The sequence below is a fragment of the Austrofundulus limnaeus genome, unplaced genomic scaffold (genome assembly GCF_001266775.1).
Source record: "Austrofundulus limnaeus strain Quisiro unplaced genomic scaffold, Austrofundulus_limnaeus-1.0 Scaffold9, whole genome shotgun sequence".
NCBI classification, from domain to species: Eukaryota; Metazoa; Chordata; class Actinopteri; order Cyprinodontiformes; family Rivulidae; genus Austrofundulus; species Austrofundulus limnaeus.
Genome location: NW_013952411.1, coordinates 4,834,266 through 4,850,687, shown reverse-complemented (window position 1 = coordinate 4,850,687; position 16,422 = coordinate 4,834,266). Strand labels below are relative to the sequence as shown.

The 16,422-nt window shown below is 40.7% G+C and overlaps 1 protein-coding gene across 10 annotated transcripts in view; it reads right to left on the bottom strand.

The window, feature by feature from the left end:
* neo1a (neogenin 1a) overlaps nt 1-16,422 on the bottom strand; it is a 254,016-nt gene that overhangs the window by 20,603 nt on the left and 216,991 nt on the right. For 8 of the 10 annotated variants that reach the window (XM_014001593.1, XM_014001596.1, XM_014001597.1 and 5 more), the window contains exons 13-17: nt 15,997-16,141; nt 11,590-11,700; nt 9,962-10,156; nt 9,086-9,181; nt 3,077-3,309 (exon numbers count right to left, since the gene is read on the bottom strand). In XM_014001593.1, coding sequence (XP_013857047.1) covers nt 3,077-3,309; nt 9,086-9,181; nt 9,962-10,156; nt 11,590-11,700; nt 15,997-16,141 — 780 coding nt within the window. The remainder of the gene's footprint in view (nt 1-3,076; nt 3,310-9,085; nt 9,182-9,961; nt 10,157-11,589; nt 11,701-15,996; nt 16,142-16,422) is intronic. The other 2 variants (XM_014001592.1, XM_014001598.1) reach the window with 1 other exon arrangement.

The window sequence follows — 16,422 nt, the reverse complement described above, 5'->3', positions numbered from 1 at the left end:
ACACACACACACACACACACACACACACACACACACACAGACACACACACACAAAACCTTGTACTTCCACCAACCTCAGGACTTTGTAGTGACTTCCATTCATTTTTATAACAGTATTCATACCTAACAGATATTTTCCCCAACCCTAACCTTATCTAAAACTTTAATTCACACTATACCTCTAAATCTAACTAGCAGAGCACAGTAGAATGACAAAAAATAAAGCGAAGACTGGGGAAATGTCCTCACTTTGTTGGTTAAAACACAACAGTCCTGACTCTGAAGTGGAAACAAGTACACACACACACACACACACACACGTACACACACACGTACACACACACACACACACACACACATGCACGCACACACATACCTCCAGCTGCTGGTCAATGTTCTATTGAGTCCAGTGACTCTTCTCAACACTGTTCTATTTACAAGTGTTGACAATCTGCAGCACACACACACACACAAGTGATACAAAATCAACAATTAGCATTTTGCAACCAATCAGGTTGCAAAATGGCCCTCTATTCTATTCTATTCTATTCTATTCTATTCTATTCTATTCTATTCTATTCTAAGTGGCAGCAGATCAGTAAGAGAAGATGGGCAAAAGTTCACCAGGCTGCCAAAACTATCAACTATCAAAAATTAGTGGAATAATTTAAAAAAATAACGTTCCTCAACAGAAAACTGGGAAGACTGAATATCCCATCATCCATAGTTCACAACATCATCACAAAATTTAAAGAATCTGGAGAAATCTCTTCGGAAACTCAATCTTGAACCCCTGCAATCTTCGTGACCCTCGTTCAGCACTGCATTAAATWAGGTCTGCTTCACTGCATGGGCTTACAAATCACTGTAAGCACAGTTTATGGTCCACCTACAAAAGCTTAGTAAAGCTATTTGTGAACACCATTCAGAAAGCTTGCTGTCTTCTCTGGACCAGAGTTCATTTAACACGTACYGAGGCAAAAACTGTTCTAGGGAGGATTCAAAATCTGGAACTATTTCTGAAAACCTTGGGCATTATGTCTCTGTGCTAAAGAGGTCATTCACCCTGTTATAAGCAACTAGTTCCAAAGYCTGCCTCTCTGCTGGTATAGGGGTGCATTAGGACCTCTGGCATGGGAAGCTTGCACACATGGAAAAGTGCCATCAAAGCAGAAAAGTACATAAATGGTTTTAGAACAATGTGTATTTTTCATGGAAAGCCTTGCTTAATTCAGCAAGACAATGGTAAATCACACACTGCATGTCTTCATAACAGAAGAGTCCAAGCCTCTGACCAGCTGAAAGCCTTTGGCACATGATGAAAGTATAAATCTATTTGTTTGTCCAAATTTTTTTCTTTGTTAAATAGAAATGACATTGCTGAAAAAATAAAACAAGTGTTTGGCTTTGGTTTTKTTGTGACGTTAACTGATTTCTAAATCATAGTGAACACAAAGCACGTTAAAGCTTAACACAGAGTTAATAGGTGTTAGGTCATCTTGTAGAACCGTAACAGTAGGTGAATTGCTTTAAAAGTTTGCCATCGTTTCTAAAAACGTTTCTTCTAACATTAGTCAGAGGGTTAAATGACGGCATCGTTTTTCTCTGATCCACACATCAGCATGATGTGGCCCCTGAGAGCCAAAGCTGCCGTGTGAAAAAACCTTGAATTTATTCCCTCGTATGATATTTTGTGTCAAGCACATTGAAGTATGGACTTTTTCACAACCAGTGGTGGGCACCAGCCCGCTAAAGCGCAAATCCGCTAATTGTGGACCTAAATACATTTCGTTTGCGCTTTAGCGGTCTTACTAATTCTTATAATTCATAAGCAGATTTGCGCTTTCTAAATTTAAAAAGCAGTACAGCTAATAACTAATTATCTACCAGTCATCATTATCTTGAACAGTGGAAGATAAGGCTGTCAATGAATCACAACACATGTGATCTATCCAACAGCACCCCTCCCAGATAAACACACTTATTGGATAAGTACACATCCTTGCTGACTGTTGCTTTCGGTCAGGGTTTTCATTTCCCACAATGCTTTGTGTCTGCTTACGTAGCAGGAAGGCAATGTTTAGAACTCCCCGTCCCAGAAAAAACAGTTAAAGTTTGTAATCCATACTAACATTTTGTGTGTATTGATTTATTTTACTTTACAATCGSAGCTCCTATTTTAAAAAGAATAAAGTTTAAACGCTGGAGCTCAGTACTTAACGTAATTGGTCGAAGCAATCGGCCAACGGTGTTAGAGACTCAGAAATGATTTAAAAACGTTGTGCTGGTGGAGACTGACAACTAGTGGTCAACTGGAGCAACTACATGGAAAACGTTAAAATCCAAGCTCTTATTTTGAAGTGAAGATAGTTTCCTGTACTCCGTGCTTTCATTTCCCATCACAAATCAAATCCGTCATGTACCCAGAATGCATTGCTTTAGTTTTCCAATAAACAGGTTTAAAATTACTTTATTGATGCTTCTTTAATGGAAAATCTACAATAAAGAAAAGAAAAAGACAAAGAAGAAACCGAACTAGCAATCCTCAACAACTTTTTAATTTTTAAATCAGGAGCTAAAGGTCTGTTTCAGGAAATCACATCCCCAGCAATCAGCGGTTATAGGATTAAGCTGTACACCGCTAGTTGGCAGTGTTGTGCATATATTGTACACAAATTATTGTCAGCTAGTAAGTGTCAAATTGAACTTGCGCTTTAAAATTAGCTCTCGCTAGTTTTTCTATGGCATAAGCGCTTTTGAAGTTGCAGACCTAAATATTTTCATAAGGGCTTTAGAAATTGCAGAGCTAATGTTTGGATTAGCGCTACCCACCACTGATCACAACAGATAAAACAAAAAGAAAGAATTCATGGGCATGGRAAATCTCTGAAGACTGATCAAAACTAAATGATTTGTTTCTGAGTGAATCCCACTGAGAGGTAAACAAGTTTCGACCTGGAGACGGTGAATGAGCTTCAGTATGTTTTTAAAATGTTTTTCTCGTCACGTTTCTCCTGAATTCAATTTCATATTCAATAAATCTTGAAATTTAAAACACCTCAAACCAATATGTTACCTTCACTTTAGCGTTGGCAGGGATGTTGGTCTTCCAGCGGACGGTGTAGTAGCGGTTGTCCGTGATCTTCTGGTTCTTGGACAGCGAGCTGTCGGCCCACGTCACCTTGATGGTGTCGTGGCTCAGCACAGAGGCCTGAACGCCCACGGGAGGCATCATGGGGGTGGGGTCTGGTACTGGGGTGTATGGAGCATGGAAGAGTTCATACAAGTCAACATCGGGGTCTATGGGGTCTGYGGGACAAGGCAGTACACCCGCATGCATTGCAACACAAAATTAAAAATGACCAGAAATTAAAACGGGAAAGCATGGAGTGGTGGAGGAGAGGGACGGATCAAACCAGGAAGCAGGTGGGGGTGAGGGGGTCACAGAGGAGGAAATAAGGTTAATAAGTTAAAAATGAAGGTTGACGGCAAGTGGGAGGAATATGGTCATGATGAGCAACAAAGGTGGGATTGGGAAGGTTGAAARGAAAGAGAGAAGATTCTATTAGAAAAACAGACACTGACCTCTACAATAAGAAGAATCTACAGACCTGGCTGCTCTATAAAAGCTACTGTGATCTATAGTGACTGTAACACTACAGGAAGAGAGAGGAAGACATTATCTATTCATACCACAAGATAAAAGTAAATGGAAAACCAGAGTGAAAGCAGATAGTCACAATCTTTAATACAACACGTCATAAATATACATATTAATGTTTTGACCCCCGTCTGCTCAAGGAGGCACAACTCTGGACCATGTTTACATCCCTGAGCTTTTCACAACAATGTTTTCAATGCAAAGTGGATGATCACAAGGACGCTGAGAGCATCGGGAATTATTTTTCTCTTATTGTAGGGAACGCTGAGGAGGAGAATTATGTCCTTCAAAACTGTAAAAGGAAAAAATAAAACAGGTTTAAAGTAGAGAGCCTGCTAGTGGAGAGGAGAGGAGAGTTAGGAACAAGTGGTGACTGTGTGTTTGTGTGTGTTTGTTTTTGTGTGGGTGTGTGTGTGGTGACCTTCTTCTGTAGCTCAAAGACCTTCAGTTTCTCCAAAATCACTGCTTGGTTTCTAAAATACTTTTTTTGTTCAATGGTAAGTGATGTTTGGACTGCCACTTTTAAATGGCTCAAAAACTGACTCCAGTGATACAAAAAGGATCTATTTCATGCAGACTGATGAGCAGTAAAGAATAATGGTTACAAAATRAAGTGTTTTCTTGACCTAAACATTTACTGCTTATGCTTACAGAACAAAGCAATGCTATGTTAGGGAGTAAATACTCAAGCATAACTTGTAAATAAACCAGTGGGAATGATTCTTGGCTCGACTTGAAAATGTAACATAAAGAGTTCGACTTGCTTCATCACTTAAATAAGCATAACTCTCTAATCTGCTGCTCTTCCTCTCAGAGTCTCAACCTTGTGTTGATGTTATATAAAGTCAATTTATTCCTGTTCGCTTTTAGGGTCAACCATTTTTACTTTTCTATGTAGCAGTCCACTTTTTCTTTTTCCTTAATTACTTTACATATTGTTTTGACACACTTAAAAAGAAAAGAGTAAATCTGATCAAATCTTGCTGTTGAAGTATATAATTACCATTAATTTCTGTAACAACATTGAGGCATTTGTCTTGTAAACCTAAAAAAATACCAAAATTATTTATTAACTTGGCTTTTCTAATCTTTTATTCTGTGTTGAACAGGTCTAAACTGTACTAAAATATGTTTTAAATCTTTATTTTCCATATCAATGTTTGTCACTATTTTTCATTGAAAAGGCACAAGCCTTTTAAGGGCTTGCATGAATAAAATTAGAGTACCTGAATCAACAAATTTAATTATGCAACTAATGGAACAAGTTATTAAAGAAAGCAATGTTTTTTTTTCACATTGACACCAGTAAAATGTACGTTAAATAATGGCAATTAAATCTAAACAGTGGTGAATTGAGTCATTAAAATCAGCAATTTCGGCCATCAAGTRAGTTGTTGCTTTGCTCTAAATGGAAGAGCAATTTATATACAGTTGGAAACTGATGTTTATAGAAACAGTATGAAAATACTATTTCTCCACTGTCTGAGCTGGTAAAAGAGTCATTATCCACGACGAAACAACGTGGACTGAAAGGCCACTCAACAAGAAGGACATCATTACTCTGAAAGCAGCATAAAAAGCAAGATTACAAATTGAAGTACACACAATTTTTGGAGGCTTGTCCTGTGGTCTGATGAAACTAAAACTGAACAGTTTGGCCATGGAGACCACCTCAGAGCACAAGTGTTGCAAGTTTGACTCTTGCCTGCAGCCTTTCTTTGAGTTGGAATGATTTTCCCGTGCCTTCGTGGATTTACTGCAGGTTCTCTGGTTTCTTCCCACAGAGCAAGAATGTGGTTGATTGTCTTCATTGTCTATATGTATTTGTACACACAGTATATACTGTATTTGTATATATGGTCCTATGATGAACTGGAGTACCCAGGAGGTTCCCCGCCTCTTTTAGGTGTCATCTATATGTTCCCCGGGACAATGTCTGCACTGTCATTCAGTATTTTCTTTTAAGGGGAAGCCAAGCATCTCATCTTTAATGATTTTCATTATTAACCCTGGGACAACATAGGTTTTGGAAAATAAAGGTACAAGGAAACACAGGTACCAAGGAATAAAAGGACTGTATTCCCTACATTGTGGTAAAGTTTTTTGGCATACACACCTCTTGTGGGGACCTGACTGRTTCCTATGGGGACCTAAATCTAGTCCCCATAATAGGGAAATGCTGTTGGTGGGTTGGGGGTTCAGTTTAGGACTAAGGTGTGAATTGAGTTTAGATTAGTTTTAGGGTCAGGTAGGTACCTGTAAGGTTAGCCTTAGGGTTGGTGGTCAGGGTTAGGCTGTAGAAAATAATGGAGGTCAATGCCAGGTCTCCATAAAGATGGATGTACCAGATTGTAGGTACTAAGGAACACAAGTACCAGGGAATACAGGTACTGTGGAACTTAGGTACCTGAGGGAACAGGTACCAGCTCCCCTGCAACCATGAACAAAAAAGCAGGTGAAAAAMTGTACGWATGTAATAMTTGTGGAACAGTTTAGTCTAATTTAAYGTCAGTAAGAAAAGATGTGTTTATGTGTCTTTTTATACAGTGTATGTAAACATKTGCTTTTAGATGTATGTGCCTATGCAAAGAATACTTGAATYTGTTTGTGGGAATGGCCTGTGTCCATTTTACTCCATAAAGCTAAATAAATATGTGTCTAGAGGGAGAGAGGGGCTCAACATACTAAAGGATAAATACTTCGAGATGGGCTTCTGGTTTGGCTGCTCCTCTTTCTGTTCTCGGTTTAGCTGTGATTGGAGGCAAAAGCCTTGCTTGGTCACCCGTGATGACACTCCTCCTCCATCACTTGGTGGGCCCATACTCTGCCTCGCTCCATTTGACACCTCTCTGTTCGGAGTTGCCCTCATTATATTCTCAAGAAGAAGAAGTGCGTGTGTGTGTGTGTGTGTGTGTGTGTGTGCGTGTGTGTGTGTGTGTGAGAGAGATTCAGAAACTGAGGTTTTGGAATGGCATACAGACTGGAGTTCTCTACCCATTTTGGAAGAATTCAGTCCTCAGCATTTAAAGGGAAAGGCTGCAGGAAAGAGGTGAACTTGTTCTTGTAAAAACGTTTCTGTCCATAAGGGAGTGAAATATCTCAATTCCTGTATTTCAGTCAGGACGTCATAACATCATCGWGTTTTCAGCCAAGCACTCTCAGCCCAAGTTCACAAAGTTTTCCTAAGTTCTTCTTCTTCTTTTTATTCCTAAAGTAAAAGTACTATGTAGGTCAGCTTGTCTTTTAAAGTCTGACTTGAACAAACTGGCAGGAAGGGAACGCGCCCTCGAGGATTCAGCAGCAGACGATGGTGGTGGGCTTTGGTTCTGCTTTGAGAGGAAACATTTGGATCTGACGAAGGGTTGCCAAAGCCACTACGGGGGGTCTGCGGGAGTGAGTGCGCGAGGATGTGAGGAGGCTTTTTAGACAGGAGTGTACAGTGTGACAGTGTGTGGGTGTGTGCACATACTTAAGCTGCCACCTCTACCCCCGCTCTTCCTCTCTATCTCTCAAAGCATGTTGACGTGATTCATGTCACCAGGCATCCCACCCTTCTCGCACTCAATGGTGCAATAGTGCTGCAGCAGAGACAAACTRCAGCGATCAAGGCTGAGCGTTGGAGGCGGGCGCAGCCCACATCCTGGGACACTCCGGGGAGCGCGGGCTGCTCATCTTCTTACTCTGTCACGGAGACTGTAAGAACTCAGCCAACCTGCAGCCTAACTGATGCCGTTTTGCTCTCTGAAATCAGTTGTCAAGCTCTGCACGCTGGGACTGATGTTCTACTTCTAATTGTTAACAGAGCTGTGATCTGAGGCCTCATAATATTATAAAATGCCTTGTGAACAGGCAAACATACTGGTCTATGTTTTGGTTGAATTAAATAAGTATGTTTTATTCTACTGCAGAAAGAGATCAAATAAACTCCTTCAACAAAAAGCCAAACTGATACCAGATACGATGGCATTATTTCACTGTAAAACCCAGCACCAGTCGACGTGGTCTTGTTCTACCAGGCCCTGGTTTTGTTTACATTAAGCAGAGTTCTGCTTCAGTGTGGGTGGGATCGTCATATTAAAAACGTGCAAATCTTATTTCACTTTATTTACAACACAACAAAGGGGAGTTTGATCTCGAAGGAAAAGTACCAAACGCTTTACCATCCAGCAGTATGACGCTGAAGACGAGAGGGCAARTCGACAGAGAATGRCAAGCTAATGGTAGCTAATATTAACTTGTTGTTGTTTGGTAGCTTGCTRCAGCTGTTCTATGTATCGTTACARTCACTGCAAACRATTCAACTAAAGTTAATCTCATCTATCTGACAAAATCTCCCCGTTCTGTAAACCAATCAATGAGCAGCAGTAACTGACGTCAAATCAGGCTGAGCAGCCCGGGCCAAATACTACCACAGGCCTCTGGAATTAGGATAGAATTGAGCCATAARTGCTGAATATACAGAACCCAGTTTGGGCCAGGCCGTCCTTACACTGCAAAAAGGCCATTAGAGACCAAATGTTACAGATGCTTCAGCCAGGATTTCATTGGGCTGGGAGTGTTGGGACTAACTTGCTAATAGCCACTCTAGAGGAAATCCCTCAAAATGCCTTTCATTCTGGATTTCCTCATGTGACTCGRAACGTCCAGGTCTAAAACCACGCTGTTGAAATATCTTCTAAAAAAACTGGTCTGAGTCAGCCCGCTTTAAATTTTTCAAGCATACATTTTATAGATTGAAGCGGGTATGATGTGGGCAACAAAATAACGCACACGACCTAGAATAAATGTTTGGAACATGTGCACAAAAAAATGTTTTTTTTTTTAACTGTCTGTGCAAACCACGACCACACGGCTCATTGGTTCAAAAAATAGTGAGATTGCAAATAAAAAGGCATATTGCCTATCTTTTCTTCATCTTTTTTTTTTGCAATTTTAAGTTGCCAACTAGTGTCTAAACATCACAATCCAGTGAGACTGAGACAAAAAATATTTCATACTTTTCTACATAGTTTACTCCTACATAATATCTCTAGCCTGATTTACTCATTCAAAAATCCACTTCAACATTCTGAAAATCATCTCCTGTATCCTAATAATCAAGACTGCTAAAGGGACCAGATTTGAGGCTCTGATGGTTTGATTAAAGAGAGACTTAAGTATACTTGGGTCCATGACGATGTGAGGTAATTAAAGCGGTGAAACGTGCTGCTGACCTATTTTCTCTTTGGTAATTTGGAGTCGAGACACATTCTGTCTGATAATGATGTCAGGTTAGAGAGGGCAAAGATAACTGTCAGTTGAGATGAGCACAGCCTCACAGCCTGTGCTGCATCCCTTATATTGGGGTTGAGCAGTGGAAGAATTTAAMTTTTTGAGCTGTTCGAACAAAATATAAAAATGTAGCTCAGTGTGTGCAGTTCGTACCTGACTGTTGTCTGGTGACTGCGCTCTCGTACACAGGAATCCCCTCTCCCACGTTGTTGTAGGCCTTCAGCGTGATCACGTAGTGGGAGCTGGGGTCTGTGGGAGAAAGACAGAGAGGAGTGAGATAAACCCACGCAGCCATCTAATCAAGCCAAACTCTGGAGATTCTCAACTTGTAAAACTCAGTCAGTTTTACAAACAMTGAGCTAATATGTGGCATGGTAGTAGCTGACAGTAATCCACAACATTTASTCTGAGAGCTAATACATGTTGCACCTCTCACACGAGATTGTGCGTGACACAAGTTGTGACCAAAGCAAGTCTAACTCCACCCTCTTTTTCATAAGATGATCTTATTTTAAAACTGTCATGAAAAGCAGTGGGTGATATGCATTCCTTCAAGGAACGCCAGGCCTTTTGTTTCATCTGAAGTCTGTAACCTTTAAGAATTGTGTGCCCGTTAGTCCAATCTGTGTAATTAGTGGCTCAGGCATGTGGTGAGGACCTAATTAATTCCTTCCTCACTCATGATGGGGGTAGCAGTGAACTGTTTCATAGTGTTTGTGTCTCTGTGTCGTCGCTCATTATTAATTAAACTAAGCATATCAAATCAGATGTGACACATTTATCTTTTCATGAAAGTAAATTGTTGTAAGTATCCACATTCAGTGTAGTGCAAAGAGTCCCACAAGGCACATTAATATCTGATTAGTAGTATCTGACAGATCATCCGACATTCAGGAATGAAATTATGACAAATAGATACATAATTTAGATCTCAGTAACAACAAAACATGAGCTGTCGAAGCCAAATCTGACAGCAACTAAATAATAAACAGGCAGCAGCGCAGAAGAGGACAGAGCGATTGTTCATACCGAGGTTCTCGATGGTGTAGTAGCGCTGTTTGTAGTCCACTTTGATGGTCTGAGCGTGGGGACTTCCGATGCCATAGCTGATGGTGTAACCGCGCACCACAATGTCCTGGTTCTCTGGTGGCGTCCAGCTCACCACGATGCTGTTAACCAGCGGTCGAACATGAAGGGAGCTTGGCTGGTCCGGCACTCTGGATTCTGTGGTAAACGTAGAGAAAYGTAAACCTGAGTTGATTTGTTCTGGTTTGAGGCAGTTTCTCACTGGGCTGGAGCTGCTGGTGATGAGTTGGTAAACAGAATGGGAGCCTCTAAAGCATCTTGGCTTGCAGGTTTATTGACCAAGTTTGAAATAGGCCAATTAATTTTTAGTTTCTCAAAAAAAGTCATGTAGTTGTTCACTATTGTGCCTCGAATACATTTCATATTTGCCTCTCCAACCTGTCTTATGAGCACTAGAACTATATTTTGACACAAAAGTGCTCATTTTTATTGAAGAACTGGTCCAAATCTGCTCATCTTTATTTAAAAATGTACTCCAGCAGATTAAATTCTCAGTGTGGGCTCTGCTGATAAGTGTGGTACAAAGCGCTCTGAGATGGGTACGATGTGTGCTGAGATGACCAACAAAATAATGTGCATGCCAACAAATGCAATTTTGCAAACCATGCACACAAAAATAAGTTATGATAATAAAAATATTGCTGAGAAAAAAACCTGGCTTCTCCCCTCTGTGCTGATACCTTGTAGGAGAGATTGTCTCAATGGCCCTTGAGACCCATACCGGCAGGGGCTTACTGTATTTATTCATGTTTAATACTAGAAATTTAACCCTAAAAATCATACATTTGGGGGGACGGGGTTGTATTATACATGGGTTATTGTGCTTTTTAAGCTCAAAAAATGATGATTGTATTATACTCGAGATCGTATTATACATGAATAAATACAGGTAAGCTCCTGGCAGGTCTGACCGGGATGGGCCAGACTCTGAGTAGAGGCCAGACAAAATTCAGCACCTGGTCCTCCAGGTTCATGGCTGGACATAGAGCTGGCAATATGGGAAGAAACTTGTGTTATCAGAAACTGAATGTGAATTGTTCAGACTGAATCTTTGTATAATTTGAAATAAAATGCATTGGTAAAATGAATTCCACTCAATTGAAGCTAATTGAAAACTTAGAATCTAAATGAAACTGTCATTTGTTGTATTAAAAATTCAGTTTGATTACCTTCACTTTCAGATCTATAACTCAATTTTATTCCAAAAGTCAGTTTCAAAGCATTAAATTCAGTTTCAGTTTAGTGAAATTCAGTTACAAATCAAAGCATTTAATTCTGAGAAATTCAAGTTCAGTTTCTCATGACACAAGTTTCTTCCCATACGACAACCCTGCTCCATAAAACAATGGCTTGTTATGGAAACAGCAACAGATGTGCGGTGTTCAGTCCCAAATGAGATGAAGAGGACAAAAAGTATGCAAGTAAAATAGCTGGCTCGTTGGTCACAAATACTTCTAACTCAAGACAAAAATAGCTAATTTTCTAACACTTATGCCTCCAACAACTGCAGCCTGGTGAGAAACTCTCTTTAATTTGTAGGAAAAATAATAACAATAAAAAAAAAWGCTTACCGTCCAGGTCACTCTCAAAGGTCTCGGCTGTGGTCCAGTCAGTGGCTGGTCCCGTGCCGTTCACCGTCAGGGCCGTCACCTTGAACGAGTACTCTGTCCCGGGATCAAGACCTGGACAGGAAAAATACAGATTCACTTTACTTTTATTTAAAAAATAAATAAATACAACTTCTCTGTTCCCTAACCCACTGATGCTTCCCACTCAGTTTAGAGCTTAAGTTCTGGAGACACAATAATAAAATAAAATAAAATAAAAATCTTAAACCAATTCCAAAAAGCTCTAAACAGTTTAAGGAGAAAATCTTTGAGCTTGCCTCAGGATGGATCAAATGAATCTTATTGAGGTGCAGTTAATGCTCTTTTCCACTCGCTGTTCTGAGGACGGTTGAGATTTATTTATTTTTTTCACTTTTATTAAAGTTTTAAAAGCATACGGTGTTGAGATAAGAAAAAAACAATGAAACCATCTGATGGATGAAAAGTCTGATAGATAAGGCCTGGAAGAGAAATCATAAAAAACACTGTACCTCAGATTCATTCATATTTTATAGCCATGACTCCCTCTGAGAGCGCTGCATCACTGCTGGGTGCTGACTTTGGTATTCATCGAGTGTGTGTGTGTGTGTGTGTGTGTGTGTGTGTGTGTGNACGTGGATTAACTCTTGGATTGACTTAGGGCTGCCATGATTAGTCGACGACTAATCGATTATTAAAACAGTCGATGACTAATAATCGATTAGTCTTTTTTTGTTCTTTAATTTGTTTTTCTCTCCAAACTACTTTGACACCTTCCACTGCCACATCTGCCTTTCTGTCCTTGACACACATGTACAGTAGTGGTAACTGGGATAGGCTGTGGGTGTCTCAAGACAGGCTCTGGTATCATGGGATCATGGCTACCCTGCAATGGAGCTCAAAGGTGTGGGATCATTTTAAGAAACTGAAAGAGAAACCTGTGCAATACAATATCTGCAAGGCAGAACTTGCCTTCCACAGCAGTTATGTTTAGTTAGCATATAGCTAAGATCTAACCATGGCTAAATAATAGCAGCTGCATTCTGGCGCGATAGTCTGTATGTTTTATTTTCAATTAACGTATGACATATAATGTCCTCAGTTTGATGCAAATACAAGGATGTGTGTGTGTGTGTGTGTGTGTGTGTGGGTGGGGGGGATGCTGACAAATGATGTGTTTCTGTATTAATTTGCAATAAAAATTCTTCATTGTCATCATATTGTGCTGGTTGTGCACTAATCCTGTGGTGATTTCTCTCTGCACCCACTGTTCTGCTCCACCCTTGGGGGAAAAGTGGTTGGGGGGGGGCTTTCAAAAACTACCTAACCACCCATGCCTCCGAGGCTACAACATATCCCTCTTAATGCTTTTGAACCAACAAACACCCCTCCACTTCACCCCCCCGGGATGATCTCCAAAATCAACTTTTAAGTGTAAATTCTCTTTGATGCTGCTCGCAGCGTGAGGCCGGGCCACTTGAAAGTGGCTGAGACAACATGCAATATTAATAATCACCACCGCTGCGACTCTCGGGTGATATCATCGCGCTCGCTCTGCTGGCAGCAGAGCGTCGTCTTAACATGGCAAAGCCCGCAAACTCCGTTTTGAAAGTATTTAGCCAAGACGCAGACCTACAACCGTGCAGGACTGCAAACAACAAAGCTCCACGATCAAGATTTTAAATATCGCAGCGCTTCAGATGACTCTTTAAGACCCGTTCAGCGGAGATTAAATGGAGTCTGATGGTATAAAAGATTCAACGCTGAAGCCCATCTGAAGGGAGCGGAGTGATCTTTTTGAAGAGTAAACAAGTTTTTTGTCTGGGTTCAGCGTTTTAATCAGACTGAAACGTGTCTGTGAAATGAGGACGAACTGACAGGAGCTGGAAACCATCCAGGAGACCCAATGTCAAAACTGCTACAAACACTTTGGAGTCGAGGGCAAAAATCAATTAAGAGTTTCTCACATCTTTTTGGTCCTGCTCATACTTATCGTCAACACCATCTTTGATCTAAGCGACAGCTCTAAAGACAAAGTGACGACAAGCAGGGGCGTTTTGAGGACACTGCTGATGTTTGTTTTTGTGTTAATGCCAGTTTTCACACTTTGGTTAACTGCATCACTAATCATGCATGTAAAAAAAAGTGTTGAAATTCTGCTCAAACTGACGGTCCTCACCTTCTCGTGTTGTAAATTGTTGCCTCATTTGATGCAGCTGGGCCTGTTGCTGCCAAAACGCTGAGTGTGCTCTCATTGGTTTAAAATGGCGGACATCAGGGCAGACYCTCGGTTATTTAAAACATGACCCGAGGCGAAAATGTGTGGGTTTTTTTTATTGCGTTTTGTTGGCATCAATGTTTAGGTGACAGAGTGGTTTTTATGTTGATTGTGTGCAAATCAAATAAAACATGAGAGTGGACGAGAAAAAACAACAATTGAAACTATTTCTTCTAATTTTGTTCTAAAATCTTTCCCTTTTATCACCTTTAGTCCCAGTCCAATTTGGTGGCCTATTTATTTCTGGTCTTCAACTCATTATAAATTACATTTTTCCATCATTTCTACCATTCAAATGACAAAAACCCAGATAACAAAGACAGGGCGTATTTTTAATTTCCCTCCTCCGAGACTGGACCTGCTGTCATTCAGTAGTGTACAGCAGCTGAGGAGGACCCCCCTAAAACTGTGCTGTCTAATCCTACCCTGCATGTTAACAGGCTTCTGCAGAACTCGAGGAAATGTTGAAAATCAGGGAAATAACTAAAAACAGCAGAACAAAGTGGACCTGGAGGACCAGGATTGGGCACTACTGCCCTAAACATTWAGGCTTGTTTAAAAAAATAAAAACAACTTTGATTTGTTGTACTGTGATCTGGTGGATAACACAGTCAGTCCGTCCTGGCTCATCTAGCAGAAGAGCACCCAGCACCCACCTCTCTTTGAATGYTGTTTGGAAGTATTTGCAACAAGCTACAAGAGTTAGCATGTTAGCAAGAGAAAAATACAGCTTCCTACAGGTTCTCTGCAGAGGGTAAATAATTAAYCAACATCAGCTTGTCAGGCTTTTAGGGGAGACAGCGGTGACAGGAGGTAGGATTTTGTCCTGTACTCAGTAGGTTGCGAGTTCGAATCCTCGCTCCAGCCGTCTCAGTCGTTGTGTCCTTGGGCAAGACACCCACCTTGCCTGCTGTTGGTGGTCAGAGGGTCTGGTAGCAGAGACCCCGCCTCTGTCCCAGAGCAGCTGAGGCTACATTGTAGCTTACCACCATCAGTGTGTGAATGACTGATTGTTTAAAAATAAAATTTTAACACCGGATTTATTTACTTCTATTTAAAAAACCGGAAGGCAGAACATTACTAATGYTAAGTAACGATAAATAAAATGGTCCAAAGTGCTTCACACTATTACAGTATGATGGAGTATTTTTGCTAAAATCTCAAACCGGTCTTTGTCTCCTTTACACATTCTCAACGACTGATTGACTGTACATTTATTAGTAAATTTGGTTTATTTATGTGGATAATAAATATTTATTTAATAGTTTTTCCTTTTTTATGTTGAACTCTCTCATACAACCTAGTGATACCTCTCAGAAACTTTGTAGATTTAAGATATATTTATTGTGAATTTTTATGTTTTTTTTTAATTCAGGAGTGAAACTTTTCCACATGAATCACACCTGTCACTATAGCACACTGGATAAAAGGTAGAGTTTCTTAGGTTTCCATCCTCTCAGAATGAATCAAAGCCAGTTGAGAAACTGAAAAATGACTAGAAAATTAGATTTTGATCTGGATGCAAGCTGCTACTTCTGAACGTGTTAGATCTGAGTTAGTTATATCCAGCAGCAGTGAAACACACAAGCCTCCTCTCCACGGGCCTGCCTGGTTCTCCTTGTTTCTGCCTYGGCCACATGCGTCTCCATTTCCAGTTCCAGCCGTGCTTTCAGAACTACCTCTGAGGTGGTTCTGAGCGGGTGACACAGAGTATTGCATGATTACGGTTTTGACCTCAGAACCGAGGCAGAACTTGCAAACTCTTCCTGGAGAGAGGTGAAGGAGACGAGCGCAGACAGCTTGAGCTGGAGGCAGCCGGGAGGTTTCGGAAAAAAACTGGCTGTCCACAGTTTCACACGCACTTTATAACAGTGATGTGACAAATAATAATAATAACATAAAATAAAATAAAAAATCAGACTACCAGACGATAAAACCACAACAGCGATCTGATCAGTGATCTGAACAGAGTGAGGCTGGACGATAGAGGCGGGGCTTAGGAGTCATTAAAGCAGGTCTTTCAGAACACAGTTTGTCTTTGCGATATCACCAACATTTAGGAGGAGATAACAGGTCCGGCAGCACTCAGACAGAAGTAACGACAGAACCATTACCGTCAATGAGCTTGTAAAGCTGAGCGCCTGCAGTGGTGACWGCCGATTCACTCCTTCGGGATCCTTTCCGGTAACGGATCTTGTAGCTGATGATCTCGCCGTTCTGCCCGCTGAGGGGTGGGGGCTGCCACCGAAGCATGATGCTCTGCCGGGGAAAAACAAAAGGATATCACACTTAGCACACCTGGGCCTGYAGCTGTGAAGGTGACCTCACAGTTTAGCACAGGGGTCTGCAAACTTTACCATCAAAAGAGCCATTTGTGCTCCTTGTCTCACTAATAAAATGTGTCCGGAGCCGCAAAACAAACTGTGATTATCAACTAGTGGTCCGTGGGCCTTTTCAAGGCCTTTTCGGAAACCTTTATGGTCAGTGGAGGTGACTTTATAAAACTAAAAAATATTGTTATTATTATTATTATTATTATT